Source organism: Papio anubis, chromosome 7, assembly GCF_008728515.1.
Source record: "Papio anubis isolate 15944 chromosome 7, Panubis1.0, whole genome shotgun sequence".
NCBI lineage: Eukaryota > Metazoa > Chordata > Mammalia > Primates > Cercopithecidae > Papio > Papio anubis.
This window is the reverse complement of record NC_044982.1, coordinates 131,373,838-131,396,842: the sequence shown is the minus strand read 5'-3', so window position 1 is coordinate 131,396,842 and position 23,005 is coordinate 131,373,838. Positions and strand designations below refer to the sequence as shown.

The following is a 23,005-nucleotide window of genomic DNA, read 5'->3' as shown; positions in this document are numbered from 1 at the left end:
TTTATTCCCACGAATAAGCAATCTCTAAACTTAGGGAAAAAATATTAAACAGGCTGTCAAGAAAGACCTCAACAATTACAAAAAGGGACATAAAGATTCAAAGATTAATATGCTTTGATTTTTACTTATTAACTTTAAAATCTGAACAATTAGTTAGAAGATTAAAAAAGAAAACTACAGAGATTAGATCAGTCCTGATCAAGAGGTTATTTCATGGGCCTACAAAGTTAATTACAGTAAGGTGAGAAATTGACATGAAGGTTATTTCCAAAAAGATCTACAGCAAAGCCCCCCAGTAAGTATTGTCCCCAGGAAGAAAGGCTAGTCTGAAAAAAACATGAAGCTTTAATTGTCTTAAAATGGAAACATGGACAATCTGATCAGTAGGTGCTTTCTTTCACTTTAAATATCTGCTGGCAAGAGATTTAAAGGTGCTTACATCATCACAACCCAATTTTTTCTTATCCAAAAACATTAACGTTATAATTTATAGGCAGGTGCTGTTTCAAACAGAACTAAGAGTAAAAACATTTTACTCTTATGGTTTTATTTAAATCTAACTTTAAAACACACCCATTTTCTTACTCAAAGTTTTCTTCATATTCAGAGCATTCAGAAGGAGCAGTTATATAACAAAACAGAGATTAATGGGAACATAGATGCAATATATAGAAAACACTTACTTTAATTCTCTGACCCTTCTGTCTTGCTTTGCTATTTAACTGCTTCATCTCGTGTATTGTACCTGAGATCAAGAGGCATAAAATACTATTTCAAAATTTGTGTGTCCTTTCTAATTACTGTATTTGATCTCCTAGTAGCTATAAAACGTATACTTTTTTCCCTTCAAAAATAAAAATAGCAAACACACAATTTTGAGAAAATATCTATACTAGAGAAGAAAAAGTAACACTAATCTTTTACCCATCAATGCTGACAAAAGGGACAACTGAGTAAAAGCTATTTTATATTTCTTTATTCATACAACTCGATTTTCCCAGGTATTAATATAAGGAAAACTATTTATCAAAATCAAGCAATCTGGTTTAATACAATCATAGCTAACTTGACAAAGCCTAAATAAAAAACACATCAAGTTTAATTCAGGAGTTATCATTTTGTGGGTGAAGTGAGTCTACATGATTTTATATCTTTCCCAGTCACCTAGTTGTACCAGTTTTGTGTTTTCCCCTTTGTGAAATTTCTTATATAACTTTGCAATCTGGCTCCTATCCTCCGAATCCAAGTCTTATTTCATTATGAGTGGGTCTATGTACCATCTTTTCAGATCATCCTATTTTTTGCCACTCTTTCACCTTGGATCCATTCTTCATACCACAGTAAGTTAATATTTATAAAACATTTTGTGTATAAAATCTATTTTTAATTGGCTCCCAAAGAATAGATAACATTTTTTTTACAGAAATGTTATCCAGCCTCATCTCATACTATTTTCCCACAAAAGCTGATTTATTATCTACCGAATTTTGTAATGAGACCACTGTACTGTCTCCATCATTCCACATTTCCAGACTTTCTTCCAGCCCTATTCAAATGCTATCTATCCTTTAAGAGTCTACTCAAACACTTCCTCCTCTATTAAGTCTTTCTTGACCATCCAAAGTAATCTCTCCCTCCTCTGGAATCTCATAGTAGCCAATAAAATTATTTTGGTAATTAACTATTTGCTGTCTAATTATAGCGTCTCCACTTCTGTCTTAAAAGAGTTAAAAAGTTTTCTGGTTTTTTTTTTTTTTTTTTTTTGAGATCAGGTTTCACTCTGCCACCAGGGCTACAGTGTAGTGGTGCAATCTTGGCTCACTGCAACCTCTGCCTCCCCAGCTCTAGAGATTCTCCTGCCTCAACCTCACGAGTAATTGGGACTACAGCCAACACCACAACTGGCTAAATTTTTTCTTTTTTTTTCTTTTTTTTAAGAGACGGTGTTTCGCCATGTTGCAGAGGCTGGTGTTGAACTCCTGGACTCAAGCGATCCACCTGCCTCAGCTTCCCAAATTGCTGGGATTACAGCTGTGAGCCAGCAACTTTTTTTTTTTCTTCACTACAGCCTCGATCCCTGGGTTCAAGCAATCCTCTCACTTCAGCCTCCTGAGTAGCTGGGACCACAGCTGCACACCACCAGGCCTGGCTATTTTTTTTTTCTCTATTTTTTGTAGAGAGGGTGCTCTCATTTTGTTGTCCAGGCCAGTCTCAAACTCTTGGGCTCAAGCAATCCTCCCATTTTAGCCTCCCAATGTGCTGGGTTTACAGGCGTTGAGCTACCATGCCCAGCCTAAAAAGTAACTCTTTAGGCAAATATGACTTATATGTCTAAGCATATTTCCTGAACTATAAGATACACATTTATTCACCTTTAACATTTAAGAAACTGAATGCATTTACAAATCTCAGCATCTTAAAATTGGGGGATCATGGTTAAGTCCAACCTCCCGAAAAGCAGGCCACCTATACTGTTCTTATGCCACTGGGCTCTGCTGGAGGAAGGAAACTACAAGTTGCCTCTGCCCACAGACACACTCTTAAGGCATCTGCTGTCAAATGTAAATGAACTACCCACCAGTTCCTTCTACACCTCCAGGCAGTATGACCCTGCTGAGGTCAGAATGACTTCTGTTTTTTGTATAGATAGCACATTAGAAAAACCAAGGTTCTATTATCCTATTTCTAACTCACTACCTACAAACTATAGAGAGGTTCTTAGCCAAGCTCGTCCACATTAACGAAAAAATACTGAACTCCTGTTAAGAATGGAGAGAGTACTAAACAAAATTAAAGTTCCCTTTAGCCATATCTGGCAGGAATGGTCCAGGATTTGCAAGAGAAATGACATTAATCTCATCCAGATAATCTTATAGGCTGATTTTAGTTTCCATAAAATCTGAAAGCTTATGTTTACTTTCATTGAGTTTTTATTTAATTTTGTTTCCCTTATCCCAAGTCCCCAATCTATGGCTTTGCCTATGAACTTTAGAAGACTGGAGAAATACTTAAATCCTTGTATCCATGTATTTTCATTTTCAACCTAGTTGGGTCTATGAGGTTGCTGTCTGTTTGTGTTTTTGACATCTGTTAAATGACCACTGCTGATGCTTTTTAAATGAACGGAATCCTCTTATCCCTTCATTGCTATAGGTATCGGAAGTCATAGCATCTATTAAAACAAAAAGCCTCAGAACATACCTACTATTATCTCTTAATAATAAAAAAAAAAATCTCTGATATCATCTTGTGCTGAATCATATACAGCAGCTAAATCAAGTATTTTAAAGCTAAATCATTATCACACACTGGTTTTCCATTTTCTACTAACAGGTATAAGCCCCAAACTTTAGTGAGGTAGTTATTATTAGTACCCATCCCCTTTAAATCAATGAAAAAAGAAAAAAAGATAAAGGTAAAAACAAATAACTTGCCCAGAGTCACAGAGTGAGGAGGTAGAAGTGCCAGAAATAGAACCCAAAACAGCTTGATTTTAATGCTCAAGCTCTTAAATTCTATGCCATTCTACCCCACAATACACTATACTTGCTAGGTAAACTGTTCTATCATATTATGTCCCATGTTCTCTTTTATCAGCTGCAGACCCTCTTCTCTTTTCACCTTTCTCTTCTCTCTTGTCCCATTCCTTCAGGATATGGCAGAAAATGTATAGTTCTTTGAGTTGGGAAGTACTAAAGTAAAGGGGTTAAAAAGCACTAGCATAAGATTCAGAATATCTGAGTTCTGTCATGCCAGAGGCTGTCATTAACTAGTCACACGGCCTAGCCAAATCTCTACATACAGCACAAATCTACACTTGGTCAAATCTCAAACTTGTCGTTTCAGTTTCCTCATGTATGAAATAAAGAGACAGAATATATATAACCAATGCATCTTTCAGTTTTGAAAATTCTATGATACTGTAAAACACAGACGGAAGAAAGAGCAAAAAGATAAATGACTTTCATTCTGCAAGCCATAATACAGATAGAAGAGAAAACCATGGTGGATATTTAGCAATTTATTTTTTTAAAAAGCACCCAAGCTCTACTCAATTTAATGTAGCTTCTTTTTTAAAAAAATAACTACTATAAGATTATATATAGGCTGAAAAATGTTCATGATTAAAATGCCAACTCTTGATCACTGATGATTCCTATAAATCTAATTCCTATCAGCAGTTTCCTATCAATGAAGTCAATTCTACCTTTTAAATTAAGGACTGACCAACTCTATATCTTAGAAAAGAGCATCAATATACTTCTCTCTCTCCCACTCCTACCCCAGGATGCAAAACTCAATGGTACTTTAATACTCCAGAGCTTGGCATAGGTTGGCTAACACAGTTAAAAAGGCAGAGAAACCAAGATGACCTGGCCTCTTGACATTACCACAAACTCAAATAACTAGACATTCTAGAAACAGAATTTGTACATCAAGAAATATAACTATGAAAATGTACTTCAAATTATTATAAATAATAGTAATAGCAGTTTTCACTTATTATATCAATAAATGAAATACTTCACACCTATTATTACATTTCATCTTCACCAAAACCCTACAAAATACGTGTAAAATTATCATAATTTTAGAGACCAGAAAACTAAGACACATAGAAGTAACTTTCCCATGGTCACACAGTACGTTTCCAAATCACTTATTACCATTAATACCACCACCACCTACTTCAAGCTTCATCTTAAATCAACGTTGATTCTTTCCTTCCTCAACCTCCCAGCTTAATTAATCTAGTAAATCTAATGATTGTTGCCCGATTTGATTATATTCAGCAAACATGTATAGAGCACCCATTACGTATAAGGTGTTATACTAGAAAGACTGGTAACTTTTATATCCAAGTTTGGCAGGAAGAGACTGTTGCTTTCCCAAGAAAGAAATGAACAGTTGAAGAAGAAGGGAAATTGATTTTATTTATGTCCTTCATACATTTAAAAGAAATAAAAGTAGTTAAATTAAGCATGACTGAGTTGGCAAATAATTCTCACATATGACACTTAGAATACAGCATATTTGCAAATGTATCCATGTGTTTAAATTCATGTAATTGTTAAATACAGATCTAGTGAATTCTGAGATACATGGGTTTAAGGCTAACACTTATATAGCACTCATCACATATCAGACATTGATCTATGCAATTTCCATATATTGCCTTATTTAATCCTCAACAACCTCATGAAACAGATATCATTATCCCCATTTCACAGATGAATAAACTGAAGTACACTAGATTTAAATAACTTGTCCAGAATCTCACAGGTAGTAAGTGGCAGAGTTATGATTTATACCCAAGCAGTATGATTTCACAGTCTGTGCTCTTAAGCGCAGCCTTCCGAAGACAAAAAAAAAAAAAAAAAAAATCTGAAACTAGAATAAGTCATTAACACTTTAGTGAACAAGAACAACCACAATATTCTCTGGTCTTTATGCCTAGTACACCAACATTTCTATGCAATAAAGAATAAAAAACAAGGGAGAGAGGGAACAAACTCATTAACTAAATCTCTTGCCCATGTCTAAACTACCTGAGATTTTAATCACTCCTTTCAGTCTCAGGTGCTTTACCTTTATCACCACATTCACAAATTTCTAAAACTGGAAGTGCTATTCACAACATGATTCTATCTATATGTTCATGTGTGTGTCTATGCTCTCTGTACAGGTGGGCAGCAGGTGAAGACTGCAGAAACCAGGACTCTAACAAAAGTCGAGAGGTCTGCAGCTTACAAACCACAAATGTTGTGTTCCTTCCCTCTGGGTGTCTCAAACATGCTGAGACATGCTTAGGAAATGTGAAATCCACATTGCCTAAGAATGCTGACCATGCCTACCATTTCTTCTATAACCACTCTTAGGCACAATGTCTATTTTTATGTCAACCTAGTGAAATCTCTTCACTGAATGGACTGCTGTAGGCACTTCTGATAACCAGAAACTTAACCACCTCTACACTGCAAGGCTACTTTTCAGGTGGATTTGGTAAAAGCAGGGGCAGACACAGACTGCAGCTGTGCTAGAGTGACTTTTCCTAATTCTGAAAGAATGAGTATAAGCCTAACACGGAGATGAGAAGTTTGTGACCACTTAACTACGTGACTCAGGTGGAGCTCATTTACGCACCAAGGCTACTATAGTAGCACGATATCTTACAATTAAAGTCAGGACCCTCTAAGGCAACTAGCGTACATAGCAAACATTTCCCTTGAAAAGCTATTAAATAAAGAATAAGTTCAATCAACATGACTTTGTGTAGCTACTCCCATACAGTAACATATAATTATACAATATTAATAGGGTTCATTTGCCAAATACGGTTTCATATTATTGTAAAGAAAGTATTGTTTCTCCCTTATAGTTTAGCATGGGAATGGGAGAGGGATAGAATGGCAGCTCAGACAGTTCAATTCATGTAAGTTTAAAGCATGTATATTGTATCTCCAACAAATTACTAAATTTGCAGTATCTAATACCCTTTTTTTGGCCTACTAAGCATTTTTAAATGTCATAAAAAGTATAATAAAAAATTTCCATTTAGTGATGTTACTGAAAATCAAATTATTTTTAAATAATGCAATTTGCTGACAGAAATGTAATATTTACATAATATGATAAAGTCTAAATAAATTTCATTTACGTGATTTCTACTGAAGTATCTGCAATTTCACTGTTTTAGTTGACAAATTTTTAACAAGTCAAAACTAGTCTTTAGCCAACATTAATATTTATTTTTGAATTTAAGAACCTCAATGTACTTAAATAAGAATTTAAGAAATTCAATATACTAAAATAGGAGAATGAAGTACTTTAGTTGAGATTCTTATTAACACAATTATACCCATTTACGCTTATGATTATGAAAAAAAATGGTCAAGATGGTGAATGGTATTAAAAGATGAAACCCCAAAAGCTGATAATTTCCCTATAAAGTAGTACTGAGGGAGGCTTCAAAGACAACCATAAAGTTCTCCTTGGCAAGAAGAGTTAAAGGGAATAACAGCTGGAAATTGGATCCAGATTTCTGTTTGAAAATGATACCAAAAATCTCTTAACTATCTCACCAAACCTTTTAGATTTAGACGATGACTAGGATAGAAGGAGAAAAATTAGTGAAAGAGTGGATTTCAATGGCAACAAAAATAAAGAAGGGTAGCATTAAATCTTCACTCTATCTGATCTCTCAATAGACAGTCAGAAATACATATGCGGTTCTACGGTTCTATGAAAACTAGCTTACTACATAATCAATTTAACTTTTCACTGTACATAATACATACTAAAAATAAACTAAGTAAAATACAGCATTTCAGTTTAACCTATAAATAGCAAAAAGAAAAGAAAGATTTGCTTTGGATTTCATGTCTGAAGGTAAACTTAATTTGAAGATCATAAATTACATAAGTGTTTGGATACATTAGTATGTTTTTTTCTCCTAAAATCCTATGCAGCACTCAAGGGGGGCAGTGGGGGAGTGGGGAACAGTGAAGAAAGCCTGAAAGAGAGATAAATATAAGGCACCCAGCCACCATTTAATACATTCTAAGAAATAACATGTTATTACAAAGTAACTCAAGCCTCTGAAAAAAAAATCCAATATTAATTAGTAGTATTGTGGGTTTCCCACTAAACTCCTACCTTCAAAATCTAAACTGGATCCTATCTCACATGTTCATAATAATACTCAAAGAATCAGAAACGTTTAAGAGTGGAAGGAAATTTGGACATCAACCAGTTTAAGTAGCCTCAAGACAAAAACAATGCGTCCAAGATTAAATGGCTAAGACAAAAATAATGTGTCCAAGATTAAATGGCTGATTCACAACACAGTTGATAGTAAAATTCAAGTCCTGACATACTCAGCATACGGCTCTTTACACTACAATGTAGCTTTCTCAGCCTCTGATTCCCAAAAGTGAAACACAAAAACCCACCTTTAACAGCCTCTTTATGCATCTTTTTGGATTCCATATGACTATCCCAGTTCTTTCCAAAGGATTTAAGATAAGTTATACATAGGCTACAGCCAAATACAACAGTAAAACCCCGTATTTTAAAAGGTATTTTAACTCAGCATTTTTCAAAGCAAACTTGTGTAATCCATACTGAGACTATGCATTTCAATCACTTACTCAGTTTTCCTCCCATTAACGCAATTTGCTTCTAGGGTTAACTACCCATAAATCTTAAGCTTGTCTCTTTCTTCTCTTGGTTAATTCTGAGAGAAATGAGAAATTCATTCACTTAAAGTATGGCCTTTTGGAAGTCTCTCTCTCTCTTTCTCTTTTCTTTTCTTTTCTTTTTTTTTTTTTGAGATGGAGTCTCACTCTGTGGCCCAGGCTTGAGTCCAGGGGCATGATCTTGGCTCACTGCAACTCTGCCTCCCAGGTTCAGTGATTCTCCTGCCTCAGCCTCCCAAGTAGCTGGGACTACAGGTGCCCACCCCCACGCCTTGGCTAATTTTTGTACTTTTAGCACAGACAGGGTTTCACCATGTTGGCTAGGCTGGTCTCGAACTTCTGACTTCAAGTGATCCACCTGCCTCAACCTCCCAAAGTGCTGGGATTACAGGCATGAACCACTGTGCCCAGCCTGGAAAAGTCTCTCTTAACCCCGTCAGTTTACCAGAGAAAGTCTGGGAGCAGAGTGCTTAATTTTATTCCAATTCTTTGATCTAATTTTCCATTTCCTGGTCTCATTTTATAAAGTTTTGGGGTTTTTTCTTTTTGTTTTTTGTTGGAAAGGGCTCTAACCTTGTGACCTTAGTGTGTAGAAAGATGGCTTTGTCCTATTTCCTCTTAATTGTTAACCAAGAAATGTCATCCGTAATGTCTGTTTTGATATGCTTCCAAAAGGCAGGGCTACTGAGTTCCTGATGCAAAGGGCTGATGACTGTTGAAGCAAGGATGAGGGAGAGAGGCTGGAAGCTGGTACGTTGAAAGCCACTGCCATCTCGCAAAGCAAATAAACCAAACATATAGAAAAATGGCTAAATACATATGGAGAGCACTTAGGCATTCCAAGCTCTTTAGTACAGAGTACTGTAGACAGTTCAGGTGTACAAATAACACCAAGAATATTTAACTGTAGGAAATAAAATAAATCTCCAAAGTTTGACAGCTTATAAAAAGAACTAAATGTACCAAAAAGGTACTGGGTATTCTATATTTCCATGAAAAGAAATTAATTTTCATTTCTCATAAGAAACAGAGAATATATGAAAGAAATTACTTAGTCTGCCAAATTACAGTTTTAATCAAGGGTTGATCAGCAAACTTACTCTAGATGAATCATAGGAAGGACTTGGTTGACCACTTGTTCCCCAAGATGTTGTACCTCCTCTTTCATCCATACCTAAAAAGAGAAGAGAATAAAAGATATATCTGAAAACATACTTTTGTGGATTTTTTTTGGTATGGGACAGCAGAGTACAATTCAGCAAGTGGTATTTGCGTTTTCATGGAACAGCTAAGTACCAATCCTTGCCTCAGAAACCTGTAAAATATAAGTTACTTCAAAGTATCTTCATCATTGTTCCATCAATCCTCAAGCAATACCCTATGTAAATTATAGAAATTCAGAATTAAAATATTTCTTTGCAGACTTTAGGATGGGTCATAGTCTCTCCATCTCGCCCCATGCCCTGCACTGCTACTTCTAGAAGTAGATGAACTCCCAAACTTTGTCTGGTTTAGTATTGCCTACATGAAAACATGAATAATTCATTCCTCATAGTTAAGCCCTAGAAAATGAAGCAAGACAATCATATGATTTAATAAAGTTGGTTTCTTTCTGATCACTGATCAGATATTCTTAACTGATGACATCAAACTGAATCTAACTATATCAACCATATCAAATCAACATTAGTTATATAAAATCAAAATGACACTTTTGTGGTAACAGTTCCATCTCTTCTAAAATAACACACAATTTGATTTCAAATAAACAGTTCCACTCTTATGAAGGTGGCAAAAGAAAATTCACAGTGAGAAATAATGAGTTGCCATAACCAACAAAACAATTCATTGTGCACCCTTAATGCATCTTCGGATACTTGGGTTCCATTATTTTCACCTCCCAATCAGTCCCCAGAAAAAGCTGGAAGACTTGGATATCTCTCAATTCAGTCATTTCTACCTCTTCTGTTTTGAAGACTCCAGTCTTTTTCATCTTTGACTGCTAGCAGAGTACACTTCTCTAACCCCTTCTGAGTTTCATTCTATGATGAAATTCATCAACACAGAAATAGTTGACTTCTTTCTTTCATTCTTTCATGAGAACAGCCTGGATATTACAACGATAACATTCTGCTAAGTTTAGAAATTATCTTTCTTTCAAGATATTCCTGGAAGTCCCTCTGTAATTTCCCTGTAATTTAGGTGAGAATGTGGTATGTAATAAATTAAATGCCACACATTCTCCACTAATTTGCAATGATTACCATGGCTCTTTTATAGTGACAGAATTACCAAATTGAAAGGATGGGTAACAAAAAGCAGGGAAGGGAGATGGGTCAGCTTCCAAAGTAGAATGTACTAATTACTAACTTAGTTATTAGGACCCTATTATTTTTATGAATCTGTACTTCTTGTATCAAATGATTAATGCATATTTTAATAACTTTTTTAAAAGAGTTAATACAAAAGATGAGTATCTAGTATAGACAACATTGCAGGCACAATTTCAAGTGAACCAGAGGCTTTGAAAACACAGAGATTATGTGAACAGTGTTTTGTTCATTCCTGTGGAGCTCGTATTAAAGTTCCAAATTTGAGAGATATTCTACGAGTCTGGGGAATGTGGTGTAAAAAACACTGTTACTGGCTGGGAGCAGTGGCTTCCGCCTGTAATCCCAACACTTTGGGAAGCTGAGGCAGGCGGATCACGAGGTCAGGAGATCGAGACCATCCTGGCTAACACGGTGAAACTTCGTCTCTACTAAAAATACAAAAAATTAGCCAGGCGTGGTGGCGGGCGACTATAGTCCCAGCTACTTGAGAGGCTGAGGCAGGAGAATCACTTGAACCTGGGAGGCGGAGGTTGCAGTGAGCCGAGATCGCACCATTGCACTCCAGCCTGGGCAACAGAGCAAGATTCCATCTCAAAAAACAAAAACAAAAACAAAAACAACAACAACAAAAAACACTGTTACCATCTCTCCAGTATCATTAGATACCACTGAGCAATCTTCCAAGCATTTTCTTTGCAACCAACACTGTAGAATAGCAGCAAGTATTCCTCTAAGAGTCAATCCAAGAAAAAGGCGACCATAAACCTACAAAATCCACTAATAAATGGAACTGCAAAAAATTTTATGAAAAGTTGTATTTTAAAAAATCACTTTTATTGAACATATAATGGAAAGTGATTTTGATGAATGTTGTCCTAATGAAAATAATCAAACCATAACTTAGTCTTTTTATGACTTTATATTTTCTTATATCAAATGATTAATAAATATGAGGCTTATGTGTATTTTAATTTTTATCTCATTTAGAGGCAGGGTTCTTGTTCTGTCATCCAGGCTGCATTGCAGTGGCATGATGATAGCTCACTGCAACCACAAAATCCTGGGCTCAAGTGATCCTCCCGCCTCAGGTTCCCTAGTGCTAGGACTATAGGAACATGCCACAATGCTCAGCTAATTATTATTATTATTTTTTATTTTGTAGAGACAGAGTCTTACACTATGTTGCCTAGGTTGGTCTTGAACTCCTGGCCTCCAGCAATCCTCCTGCCTTGGCCTCCTAAAGTGCTGGGATCACAGGTGTGAACCACCATGCCCAGTTTTGCATGTATTTTAAATACATTTGTAAAAATATAGAGAGGGAGGAAAAATGGGTGCCAGTTACAGAGAACATCTCAAGCAAAATTTAAGACACACACAAAATTATGTGAAACTATATATTCAATTTTCATCAAGTGACTTCTATAAAACAAAGAAAAAGCAAAGATTAATGAAATAAAATGGTAATTAATTAGGTGATGGAATCACCAGCTAAAGAGTAGTATATACCACTGATATTGGACATGACAAGGGGCTCAAAGAATGCTATAGAATAACAAGAATCTGGCTAGGTTTTAAACTCAAGCTCTGTAGTTTTATTGTTAACATATCCAGACTCTTAGTAAAAGGTCGTGGCTGGCACTGACAAAGGCAAGAGTCATCTTTTAGCATCAATGACTCCTTTCTGCTAAAGACAATGGCTGTACAAACACAGAAATATGACAGGAATAATAAACTTTCCAAAGCTTCAGCCATAAGACCAAGGTAAGCAGAAAAAGGAAATTACACACAGAAGATAAACAACACAGATATTATACAAATTGACCAAAATCTGAAAAAAATACTTATTGACAAGAAAATAGTTGCAATACAGTGATGAGGGGTAACATTTTTCCTTTTAAGGTATTTCTGAATTATCATTCCCATATTATTTTCATCATTCCCATTTCTAGTATATGCATGCCAATTCAACAATTTCAGAGAAGTTAGTTCCTTGACTCATATACTAAAATGGTAGATGTAAGAGAAAGTTCAGCAATAATTAATGATAGAAACACTTTTGAGTCTTATTTGACTTTCTAATAAATTTTTTCCATTTCTATTCAACATCATTAAAAGGGGTGATCAATAACAGAAAGACTTCAATTATCCTTTTCCCTGTTAATCTTTTATGTAAATAATCTCTTAGTACCTGCTTTTCTGAATGGAACCAATTAAGCAAAATGCAATATATTCTGATTCTATGTGCTCCATTTTTAAAAGCATGCTGTTTTAACTTGGTATTTTCCAGTAAGGAACATTAAATTCTAGACCTCATATCTAAAAACAATAGTTTGTGAACTTAACAAAAGCAATCTGCCACCTTCTTTTGTGAAAACACTTAACAAGAAAAGTAACTAAGAGCAATCATAAATTACTATATATACAGGCAGTTCCCTAAAAGGCTGAGACCTTAAAGAAGGAATAAAAAGGTGAAATTCAAGTTTTTAAGGTTTCAGAGAATAAGACTCTTAGAGGAACAGGTAAACTTCTTGGCCAAGTCCAACATTTGCCATTACTCCCCTTTCTAGGAAGAACACAGATTTAGACTACCTTCTTATGCTCTACTCCCATCTTAGTATTTGACCAAGAGTATTTTCTTTCTAGTGTCAATAAAAAACTATCCCACAGCTTCTCTCCTATTTCTTCCCTTTCATCAAGCCACCAGAGTCCTACAGGCATCTCTAGGTTTTGATCTACTACCAAAAACTGGAAACTGGATTTTTTTTTTTTTGGTGGGAGGAGATGCTTTTCTATGCCCAAAGCACCTATTGTGTTTCCCTCCATCCTCTCCCCCACCACCCACCACATATAGGCCCTGTGAACAAATTATTATTAACACTGTGGAGTTTTAGTAAGTAAAGCAGCCTGAAAGTAAAAGGGAGGAATCAGGAGCAAAGCTGCTGACATGAACACCAGTTCCTTCTCTTCCCACTTGCCACTACCAGACCTATCACTAAAGACTCCGACACCCTGAACTAAGACTAGGGTAAAGTGAGAAATAAGACAGGAAATGGGAAAATATTTTCAGTTAGTAGTGGTGAGTCTGATGAGCCAAGAAAGAATGAAAGGATGAAACAGGGAGACAGCATACAAGAATGAGAGAAATGGTCAGGATATCCCTGCAGCAAAAGCAGTAAGAAAAGCAATTCAATCTGGCCATACTGGTAGGGTATCATAAATGAGAGCCTTCCCTGTGGGAAAGAGACACACATATAGTTGGGAGCAAGGGCACAGGGAAAATCACATACACATTTCTCTCTTTTTCTCCCCCCATCCTCTGATGCACATGTGCACTGTGCTTTTAGTAGCACTGAAATCAAATTTTTATTCAAGAAAGTAAAATGTACTCTAAAAATATCAAATCTCAGCACTGTCATAAATAAGGGAAACATAATATACTTTGCAGGATTGCCATCTGCTGTAGGGGGATCCAGCAAATGATTTGATGAAAGAATTCTGACTGGAGATAGCTATATCACATAACCAAAGCTATGAATGTGTCTATCTTTAATAGTGTCTCTATTCAATTCTATTTGTAGAGTAAGGATATTCCTTTAGATAAGACTCAAAGGCTGCAATCAATTGTAAATTAATATATACCTAAAAAACCAACACCAAGATTTTTTATTGTATTTTTCACATTTTAGATGCTCATGAAATAAATCTACAAATGCATTTTCCCAGAAATACATTGTGAAATAGGATCAATTAGAATATAATGACAAGTGCTTTGTTATTTTGCTACACATTAATAAAAAAGGAAAAGCTAGGAAAATATTAAAATTGCAAGGGAATTTAATAGAAGTTAAAACATGCTACCTCATCTAAAGTATAAAACATTATAGAGATTTTTTTTACTTGTAAAAAATTTAGGTTCTGTGCAGTGAATTGTCAAATAAAACAGTCTAAAAACCAAAAAACACATATGTAAGAAAGTAAGTCCGGTAGAAAGATTAGAAGGAATCGCCCTTTCTGGTCATCCTTAATAATCCAATCAGAATTTTTGTTTGGCATTGTTGAGACCAAAGATTTACAAGTACAGATGTTCCATTAAAGTCTTTAATGCCACAGTACAGTACAATAAGGTAATGAACACATGGCTAATTTCATTAAAAAAAAAAATGGCTAATTTTGAAAATGACTTTCAAACACAGATTTTGCTATATTATTGTTACTAGCCATATCACCCTGATACAAATGCCCTGTAAAGATACAAAAGGAAAATCCAGTGACCGATTTAATCAAAGAAGTAAGAGTACAGGGCCAAAAGGAAATGCCAAGTCTGTCTCTTTAAGAAAAACAGAGACTGCCTGATGGCCAGGAATTGAAAGTAATACGTTCCCAGGGGTCGACTTGGGAATTGTCTAATGGGAACTATAGAGTGATCTGGTGGTCACTGTATCTTAAAAGATTTGTTCTGTCTGAACAGACATTCCAACCCTGACAAAGCCTCTTGAGCTACCTTTAAAACTCCCCTAAACTAGCTGTCAAGTTTCTAGAAAGAAGGAAGGGTCCTCCCTACATACCAGAGAAGCAAGTATTCTCCCAATCTAAATACCAAAGCCCTGTACCTGAAGACCAATGCCAGTGTTTTCTTCCACAGAAGCACTACCAACAGTTTTAAAAAACGAAAAACAAAAAACAAAACCTTGATGCGATTTTTAACACAATCAAATCATCTCTGACCTGCATTACTATAATAGTTTCCTAAACGTTTTTTCTTCTTCTTGCCTCTCCTACTAAAGCAACCTTTTAAAAACAAACCAAATCATGTTCATCTTGTGCTCAAAACCTACCAATGGCTTCCCAACTCATTCAGAATTATTAATAAACGCAATGGTCTACAATGTTTTACAGGTTCTGCCTCCTGCCTCTCTGAACTCATCTCCTACTATTCTTTCTCTTACAATAGTTACTATAAATCCTAGGGCTGGTGGAAAGAAAATATCTAGCTAGCTTGCTATCAACTACATAAAGGCTCTGGGGAGTGAACAAAAACAGGCTGATTTTGGATGAAAATATAAACTTGGAAGAAGAGACCAGAATGGGTGAGTTTCTCTTTTTATCAGCGTTCAGGGACCAGCACAGGTGAGTTTTCCATTCTGAAACCTTTGTCCTGCAGGCAAGCAGCCATAACCTATAGTAACTAAAATTCCAACAGAAACCCCACTGTCTTTTTGGCCTGAAGGAAAAGAGGACAGAGACAGGACGACCACAGTCACCAGAAAGTGAGGATAGAATCCGAAAAGGGAGAAAGCCAGAAAAGAGAGGTCTCAAATTTTTTATTTATCTCTGCCCAAATATTTGGCTGAGTACTGGAACACCATTCACAGGGCAGGCATAAGGCAGTTTGTAGCTGAGACTAAAAGAACCGAATTGAGATTTGAGCATCTACCAACTTCAGGCAAGAGATAATTTTTGCTATGAGTCTAACCAAAAGCAAATGGCTCACTAAAACAAATACATCAAAACTCTTTGGAAGAACATGAAATAAGCCAATTTTTCCACAAATAACATACATAATATCCAAAATTCTTTGACAGTAATATGTAACCCAATCTCAAGGGAAAAGATAATCAACAGAGGCTAACAGCAAGATGACCCAAAGTAAAATTTTCAGACAAGGACATTAAGGCAGATGCTGTAACTATGCTCAATGAAGTAAAACATACATGCTTTTAATGGAAAAAAAAAAAAAGTGAAAATATCACAAAGAAAAAACATTTAAAAAAACTAAAATTAAGCCAGGTGTGGTGTCTCATTCCTGTAATCCCAGCACTTTGGGAGGCCAAGGCAGGTGGACTGCTTGAGTCCAGAAGTTTGAGACCAGCCTGAGCAACATGGCGAAACTCTCTACAAAAAATTAAAATTAGCCAGGCACGGCAGTGTGCTCCAGTATTCCCAGCTACGCGGGAGGCTGACACTGGAGGATTGATTGGAGCCCGGGAGGCAGTGGGCGCAGTGAACTGAGATTGCATCACTGCACTCCAGCTTTGGTGACAGAACGAGATTCTCTCTCATAAATAAATAAATTAACTAAAAATAACTAAAATTGGCTGGGTGCAGTGCTCAAGCCTGTAATCCCAGCACTATGCGAGGCTGAGGCAGGTGGATCACCCGAGGTCAGGAGTTCGAGACCAGACTGACCAACATGCTGATACCCCATCTCTACTAAAAATACAAAAAAGTAGCTGGGAATGGCGGCGGGCGCCTGTAATCCCAGCTACTCGGGAGGCTGAGGCAGGAAAATCGCTTGAACCTGGGAGGCAGAGGTTACAGTGAGCTGAGATCGCACCACTGCACTCTAGCCTGGGCAACAAGAGAGAAACTCTGTCTCAAAACACACACACACACACACACACACACACACACCCCTAAAATTAAATATCTGAAATTTAGAAAGAAATTTCCTGGATGGTTTTAAGAGTGAACAGAGACAACAGAGTAATAGTAAGTGAACCTGATGACAGATCATCAGAAATTATCCAATTAATAAAAAGAGAAAAAGGATTAAAAGAAAATGAACAGCGCCTCACAGACCTAAGGAAAGATATTTAAAAGACTAACATAAGTATAATGAGAGAATAAAGAAAATATGGTAGAAAAAAGTGATTGAAGAAATAAGGCCAAAAAATTCACAAATGCAGTGAGAGACACAAATTTACTGATTAAAGACTGTATACAGTGAACCCCACAGAGTATAAATAAGAAAACCATACACAGACACAACATAGCCAAGCTGCTGACAACCCAAAAATAAAGAGAAAAGTTTGAAAATGGCCATAAAGTGACATACTAAATTGAAAGTAACAACATTTCAAATAACTAAGAACTTGTCTTCAGAAACTATGAATGCTGGCAGATGTGAAAAAAATATCTTTAAAGTGCTTGGGGCTGTGGGATGTGGGAGAATGATTATTAACCAGAATTCTATACTCAGCAAAAATATCCTTCAAGAATGGAGTTGAAATAAAGACCTGTTCAAATAACAGAAAATTAAGAACTCATTACCAGCATAACTCTGGTATAAGAAATATTAAAAGAAGTTCTTCAGGCTGAAGGATAATTTTTTTTTTTTTTTTTTTTTTTTGAGACAGAGTTTTGCTCGTTGCCCAGGCCAGAGTGCAATGCCGTGATCTAAGCCTACTGCAACCTCCGCCTCCCAGGTTCAAGCGATTCTCCTGCCTCAGTCTCCCAAGTAGCTGGGATTATAGGTGCGCACCACTGCGCCCAGCTCATTTTTGTGTTTTCAGTAAAGATAGGGTTTCACCATGTTCACCAGGCTGGTCTTGAACTCCTGACCTCGGCCTGATTCGCCTGCTTCGACCTCCCAAAGTGCTGGGATTACAGGCGTGATCCACCGCACCTGGCCCAGGTTGAAAGATAACGTTATCAGAGGAAAACCTGCATCCTAGGGAATAGTATCATATATAATAAATAAAAAGACTAATTTTTCCTTTAATGTTTTAGAACACATAGAGCTTAGGAGACAAAAAATTATTTTCTCTCCTAAGAGTTACAATGAATTTAGATGTAATACATATGATAACTATACCACAAAGGAAGGCAGTAAACAGACGTATAAAGTCAAAAGAGTTCTGCCTTTTACGTGAAGTGGCACAATATTAACTCTACATAGCCTTTGAGAAGTTAATGATGTATGTTAACATCCCTAGAGAAGCTACGGTGGGGGGGGGGGGGGGGGGGGGGGGGGGGGGGGGAACAGAGGCATTGCAAAAAAGCCAGCTAATAAAAGGAGTTCTAAGAAAATCCCACCCCAAAAGAATGGAGATACAGTAAAACAAAATACAGTTTGAACACACAGAAAACAAACAAATTAGTAGACCTAAATCCAACCATACAATAAAACGTTCCACTTCTGTCTGGGAAAGAAGACAGGGAAGTGATGAAATAGATACTCCTTTTCTCAGTGGGAACACACCTCATTGCTCTGTGAGCTCATAAGGTTCATGTTGCTGCCCTTCTTGAACAAGACAATTAAAATTGGGTTTGGTGATTAGAAAAGGAAGATGAAAACACTACAAATGCACTTACCCATTAAACAAAAAATATACAACACAAACCAACGTGAAAGTGCAAAGGCTTTTTGTTTTTTGTTTTTATGGTACTCATTAGGATCATAAGTCAGTACCAATAAAGCAGTTTCTGCATAACTATCAAGCACATTTTGGTGGATTTTTGCTGATTACCTAACACAATTTGCTATGTAAAAACAGCTGTGTGAGCAATTACTATTATTAACTTAATTCCACAAACAATTCTATTCATTTGCTGTAATGAGGCCCATGCACTCCCTGGTTCAAGTCTTAGACCATTAATTCCTATAATGACAACACACTCTGCCTCTCTGAGAGGAACTCTAAAAATTTTCCTTTCATATTTTCCCTATATTTAAAAATTTCCCTCATAGTACCAAACTACCACCCAATTCTTTCCATACTCAGAAAGAAAAATTTATATTCATCACCTTCACTCCTTACCATTTACTCACTCATTAATTAATCTCTTGCTATCTATCATCTTCTGGATCATACCAGCAAAACCAAATGCCAGGCACACAGCAGGCTCTCAGCAAACATTTGTTTACAGGATAAAACTGAACTCTTTCAGGTCATCAAAGCCATCCTAGTCATAAAATATAACTCTTACTCTTATTCTTCATTTCTTTGATCTCTATAGCACAGGTCAGCAAACTTTTGCAATAAAGGGCCAGATGATAAATACTTTACGCAACTGGGGGCCGATCCCTTCCATACCAACTACTCAACTCCACAACTCTAGCAAAAAAGCAGCCACAGGCATTCTGCAAACAAATGGGAGTTGCTGTGTTCAAATAAACTTTATTTACAAAAAAAAAAAAAAAGGCGATGGGCTACAGGTTATATTTACCTCTGTTCTGCGGTGCCTGATCCTGTTAACCACCTCACCTTCACCACACTGGTCTTGTGAATGTCTTGGATGTGACAAAATAAAAACAGCCAAAAAAGCAAAAACAGACAAGTGGGACTACATTAAACTAAAAAGCTTCTGCATAACAAAGGAAACAACAGAGTGAAAAGGCAATCTACAGAATGGGAGAGAATATTTGCAAACCATAACTCTGATAAGGGGTTAACGTTCAACATACATAAGAAACCCCTACAATTCAACAGCAGAAAAATCCAAATAAGCCAATTTAAAAATAGACAACACATGTGAATAGACATTTCTCCAAAGAAGGCATACAAATGTATATCAAAAGCTGCTTGGCATCATAAATATCAAGAAAATATAAATCAAAATCACGGTAAGATATAATCTCACACCTGTTAGAATGGCAATTATTAAAAACACACATACACAAGAAAACAAGTGTTGATGAGGATACAGAGAAACTACAGCCCTTGTACGTTGTTGGTGAGAATATAAAATGGTATAGCTGCTATTAAAAAAATGGTATGAGGTTCCTTTAAAAATTAAAAAACAGAACTATCATAATGACCCAGCAATCCCACTACTAGTTATCCAAAACAATTACAATCAGCATCTAAAAGAGATATCTGTATTCCCATGTCAACTGCAGCATTATTCACAATAGCCAAAATGTGGAAACAACCTAAATGTCCATTAATGGATGAAGTTATACTGTTTACATGAGCACTATCTAACATGTCTCAAATTAACAGCAAAGGCCACATTCAGGTCTTACTCTGTATCACCTTCAATGCTGAATACACAGAAAAGCTCACTAAAGAAGTTTTTTATAAACAACATGACACTGCTACTTAATATAAGGACAAGTTTTCTAGTAGCAGCCATAGTTTTTTTGTTTTTTGTTTTTCGTTTTTTTTGAGATGGAGTCTCACTCTGTCACCCAGGCTGGAGTGCAATGGCATGATCTCGGCTCACTGCAACCTCTGCCTCCCAGGTTCAAGTGAATCTCTTGCCTCAGCCTCCCAAGTAGCTGGGATTACAGGCACCCACCACTAGGCCCAGGTAATTTATATATTTTTAGTAGAGAAGGGGTTTCATCATGTTCGCCACGCTGTCTTGAACTCCTGACTTCAGGTGATTCACCTGCCTCAGTCTCCCGAAGTGCTGGGAATGCCACACACCTGGCCTAGCTATAGCTTCTTATCCACTTACGTTCACTCTCCCAGTCTCCCTGGTGAAGGGCATGACATTGCAAGGCAGCCTTCATAAAAGATACAAGTAATGACCAAGGCACAGAACAAAGGTAATCACACCAAGAATGCACTCAGCTGAAAGCCCTGATACAGCACACTGTTCTCATGAAATGGACTAAAAAATTCATACAAATTTGTTATATGTATGAGTGTACATATGTAAGCAAAAATTATTGCCATGTAGATTTCTAAATTCTGAACTCTCATAATGTCTAAACCTTCCTGATTTCAAAATATTATTACAAAGCTCTAGTAATTAAAACAGTATGGTCCAGACATAAAGTCATGTCATTAAAAACAGAATCACAGACCAATGGAACGTAATAGAGAACTCAGAAATCCATGCATGTATGGTCAACTGCACTTTGACAAGGATGCCAGGAATACATAATAGGCAAAGGATAGTCTCTAAAAATGGCAATGGGAAAACTGGACGTCTACATGCAAAAGAATGAAATTGGATGCTGATCTCACATCATATGAAAAATTCAACTGAAAATGGATTACAGACTTGAACATAAGACCTGAAACTATAAAGCAAAGAAAAAAACCAGACTCTCTGGGTAAGATCCAAATCTATATGGTTAAATGAAAGCACTCCCCAGTCAATACGGCATGTGGTGGCTAGACAAGCAGAAAGCCAGTGTCTTCTTTGCTTAAGAAGTCAGAAAACAGGCTGGGCGTGGTGGCTCATGCCTGTAATCCCAACACTTTGGGAAGCAGAGGCAGGAGGATCACTTCAAGTCTAGGAGTTCGAGACCAGCCTGGGCAACATAGAAAGACCTCATCTCTACTTTAAAAAAAAAAAAAAAAAAAAAAAAGCAGAGGAGGAAGAAAAGGCAGAATCCAGAAAACAGATTTTGAGAATGCCAATGTGACTGGAAATTATGGAAGGAAACACAAGGGAGCAGAAAGCCACAGCTGAGAAAGGTCCAAAAATTTACATTTAATTTCCCCTTCAATCTTTATGACCTCTCAACATAAACGTGAGGAAGAATACAAGAATCCCAACTAAAAGCAACAGCTGGAACACTAAAATAACTGATCACAGATTTCAGATGCTGGCTACCACAGCAGAGACTAATTAGAAAGGCTTGGTAAATAATCTGGGCTTTCTACAGACCTGCCTTAACAAAGCAAAACACCATGCCTCAAGATAATTAACCAATAACGTAACTACTTACCAGAGCAAAAACAAAACTGCAAAAATTAACAAAAGCCAAAACTTCTACAATGTATCATTTATATTTTCCAATATGAAATTAAAAATTACTAGATGTGTGGTGAAATAAAAATGTGACCATTAGTCAACATATCCCAAGATGACAAAGATGTTGGAATAATAAAGGGATTTTAAAGCAGTTATTATAAATATTCGAACACGTTAAGAAAAAGATAGTCAAAATGAATGAACAAATGGAGGCTCTTAAGAGAGAAAATCTTTTAAAAAAATAAAATTCTAGCATTGACAAGTATAATATCTGAAATGAAAATTTCATTGGATAAGCTTAACAATGAACTGGAGCAGCAGAAGAAATGGTAAGTAAAACTGAACACACATCAATATAAAATTATTCAATATTAAAGCACAAAAAATACTGAAAAAATTAATAGTTTCAGCTACCTGTCAGATAACATTAAATGGTCTAAATGCATGTAATGAGAGTATCAAAAGTATGTAAGACAAAAAAACTGGCAAAAATTTCCCCAAATCAGTGAAAACAACTTGTAGATCCAAGGAACTCAGCAGTCTCTAAGTCGGAGAGAACTACAAAGCAAACCTCACCAATGCACCAATAGTCAAAATGCTAAAGTGCAACTGCAAAGAAAGAAATCTTCAATTCACCAGAGAAGATAAATTACATAAGGGGAAAATGATACGAAGACTTATCAGAAACAATAAAGGAATGACACCCTTTAAGCATGAAGAGGGAAAAGGAATGTCACCTCAGAAATCACTGACTAGAAACCCAAACTACAAGACATGCTAAGTAGAGTTTTTAGGCTGAAGGAAAATAATACCAGATAAAATTCACAACCACAAGAAAAAAGAAAGCATACAGATGGCAAATATGTGAGTACGATAAAGATGATTTCTCCTCTATTTTCTTTAAAATGCACGTGATTGTTCAAAGCAGAAACTATAAAGTTGTTTTGAAAACCTTGTAACATTTTTATGACAAAGAATAAGAAGAGGTATACAGAATAATACTTTTCAAGATCCTTAATTTTACACTGATATAGTAAA

General features: G+C 36.2%; 1 protein-coding gene across 5 annotated transcripts in view; it reads right to left on the bottom strand.

Annotated features, from left to right (window-relative positions):
• Positions 1-23,005, bottom strand: part of LOC116268515 (transcription factor 12) — a 254,290-nt gene that overhangs the window by 217,594 nt on the left and 13,691 nt on the right. For 4 of the 5 annotated variants that reach the window (XM_031668626.1, XM_031668625.1, XM_031668629.1 and 1 more), the window contains exon 2: positions 9,299-9,372. In XM_031668626.1, coding sequence (XP_031524486.1) covers positions 9,299-9,370 — 72 coding nt within the window. In that variant the 5' untranslated portion in view covers positions 9,371-9,372. Of the gene's footprint in view, positions 1-683; positions 746-9,298; positions 9,375-23,005 lie in introns of those variants that run through there. The other variant, XM_031668627.1, reaches the window with a different exon arrangement.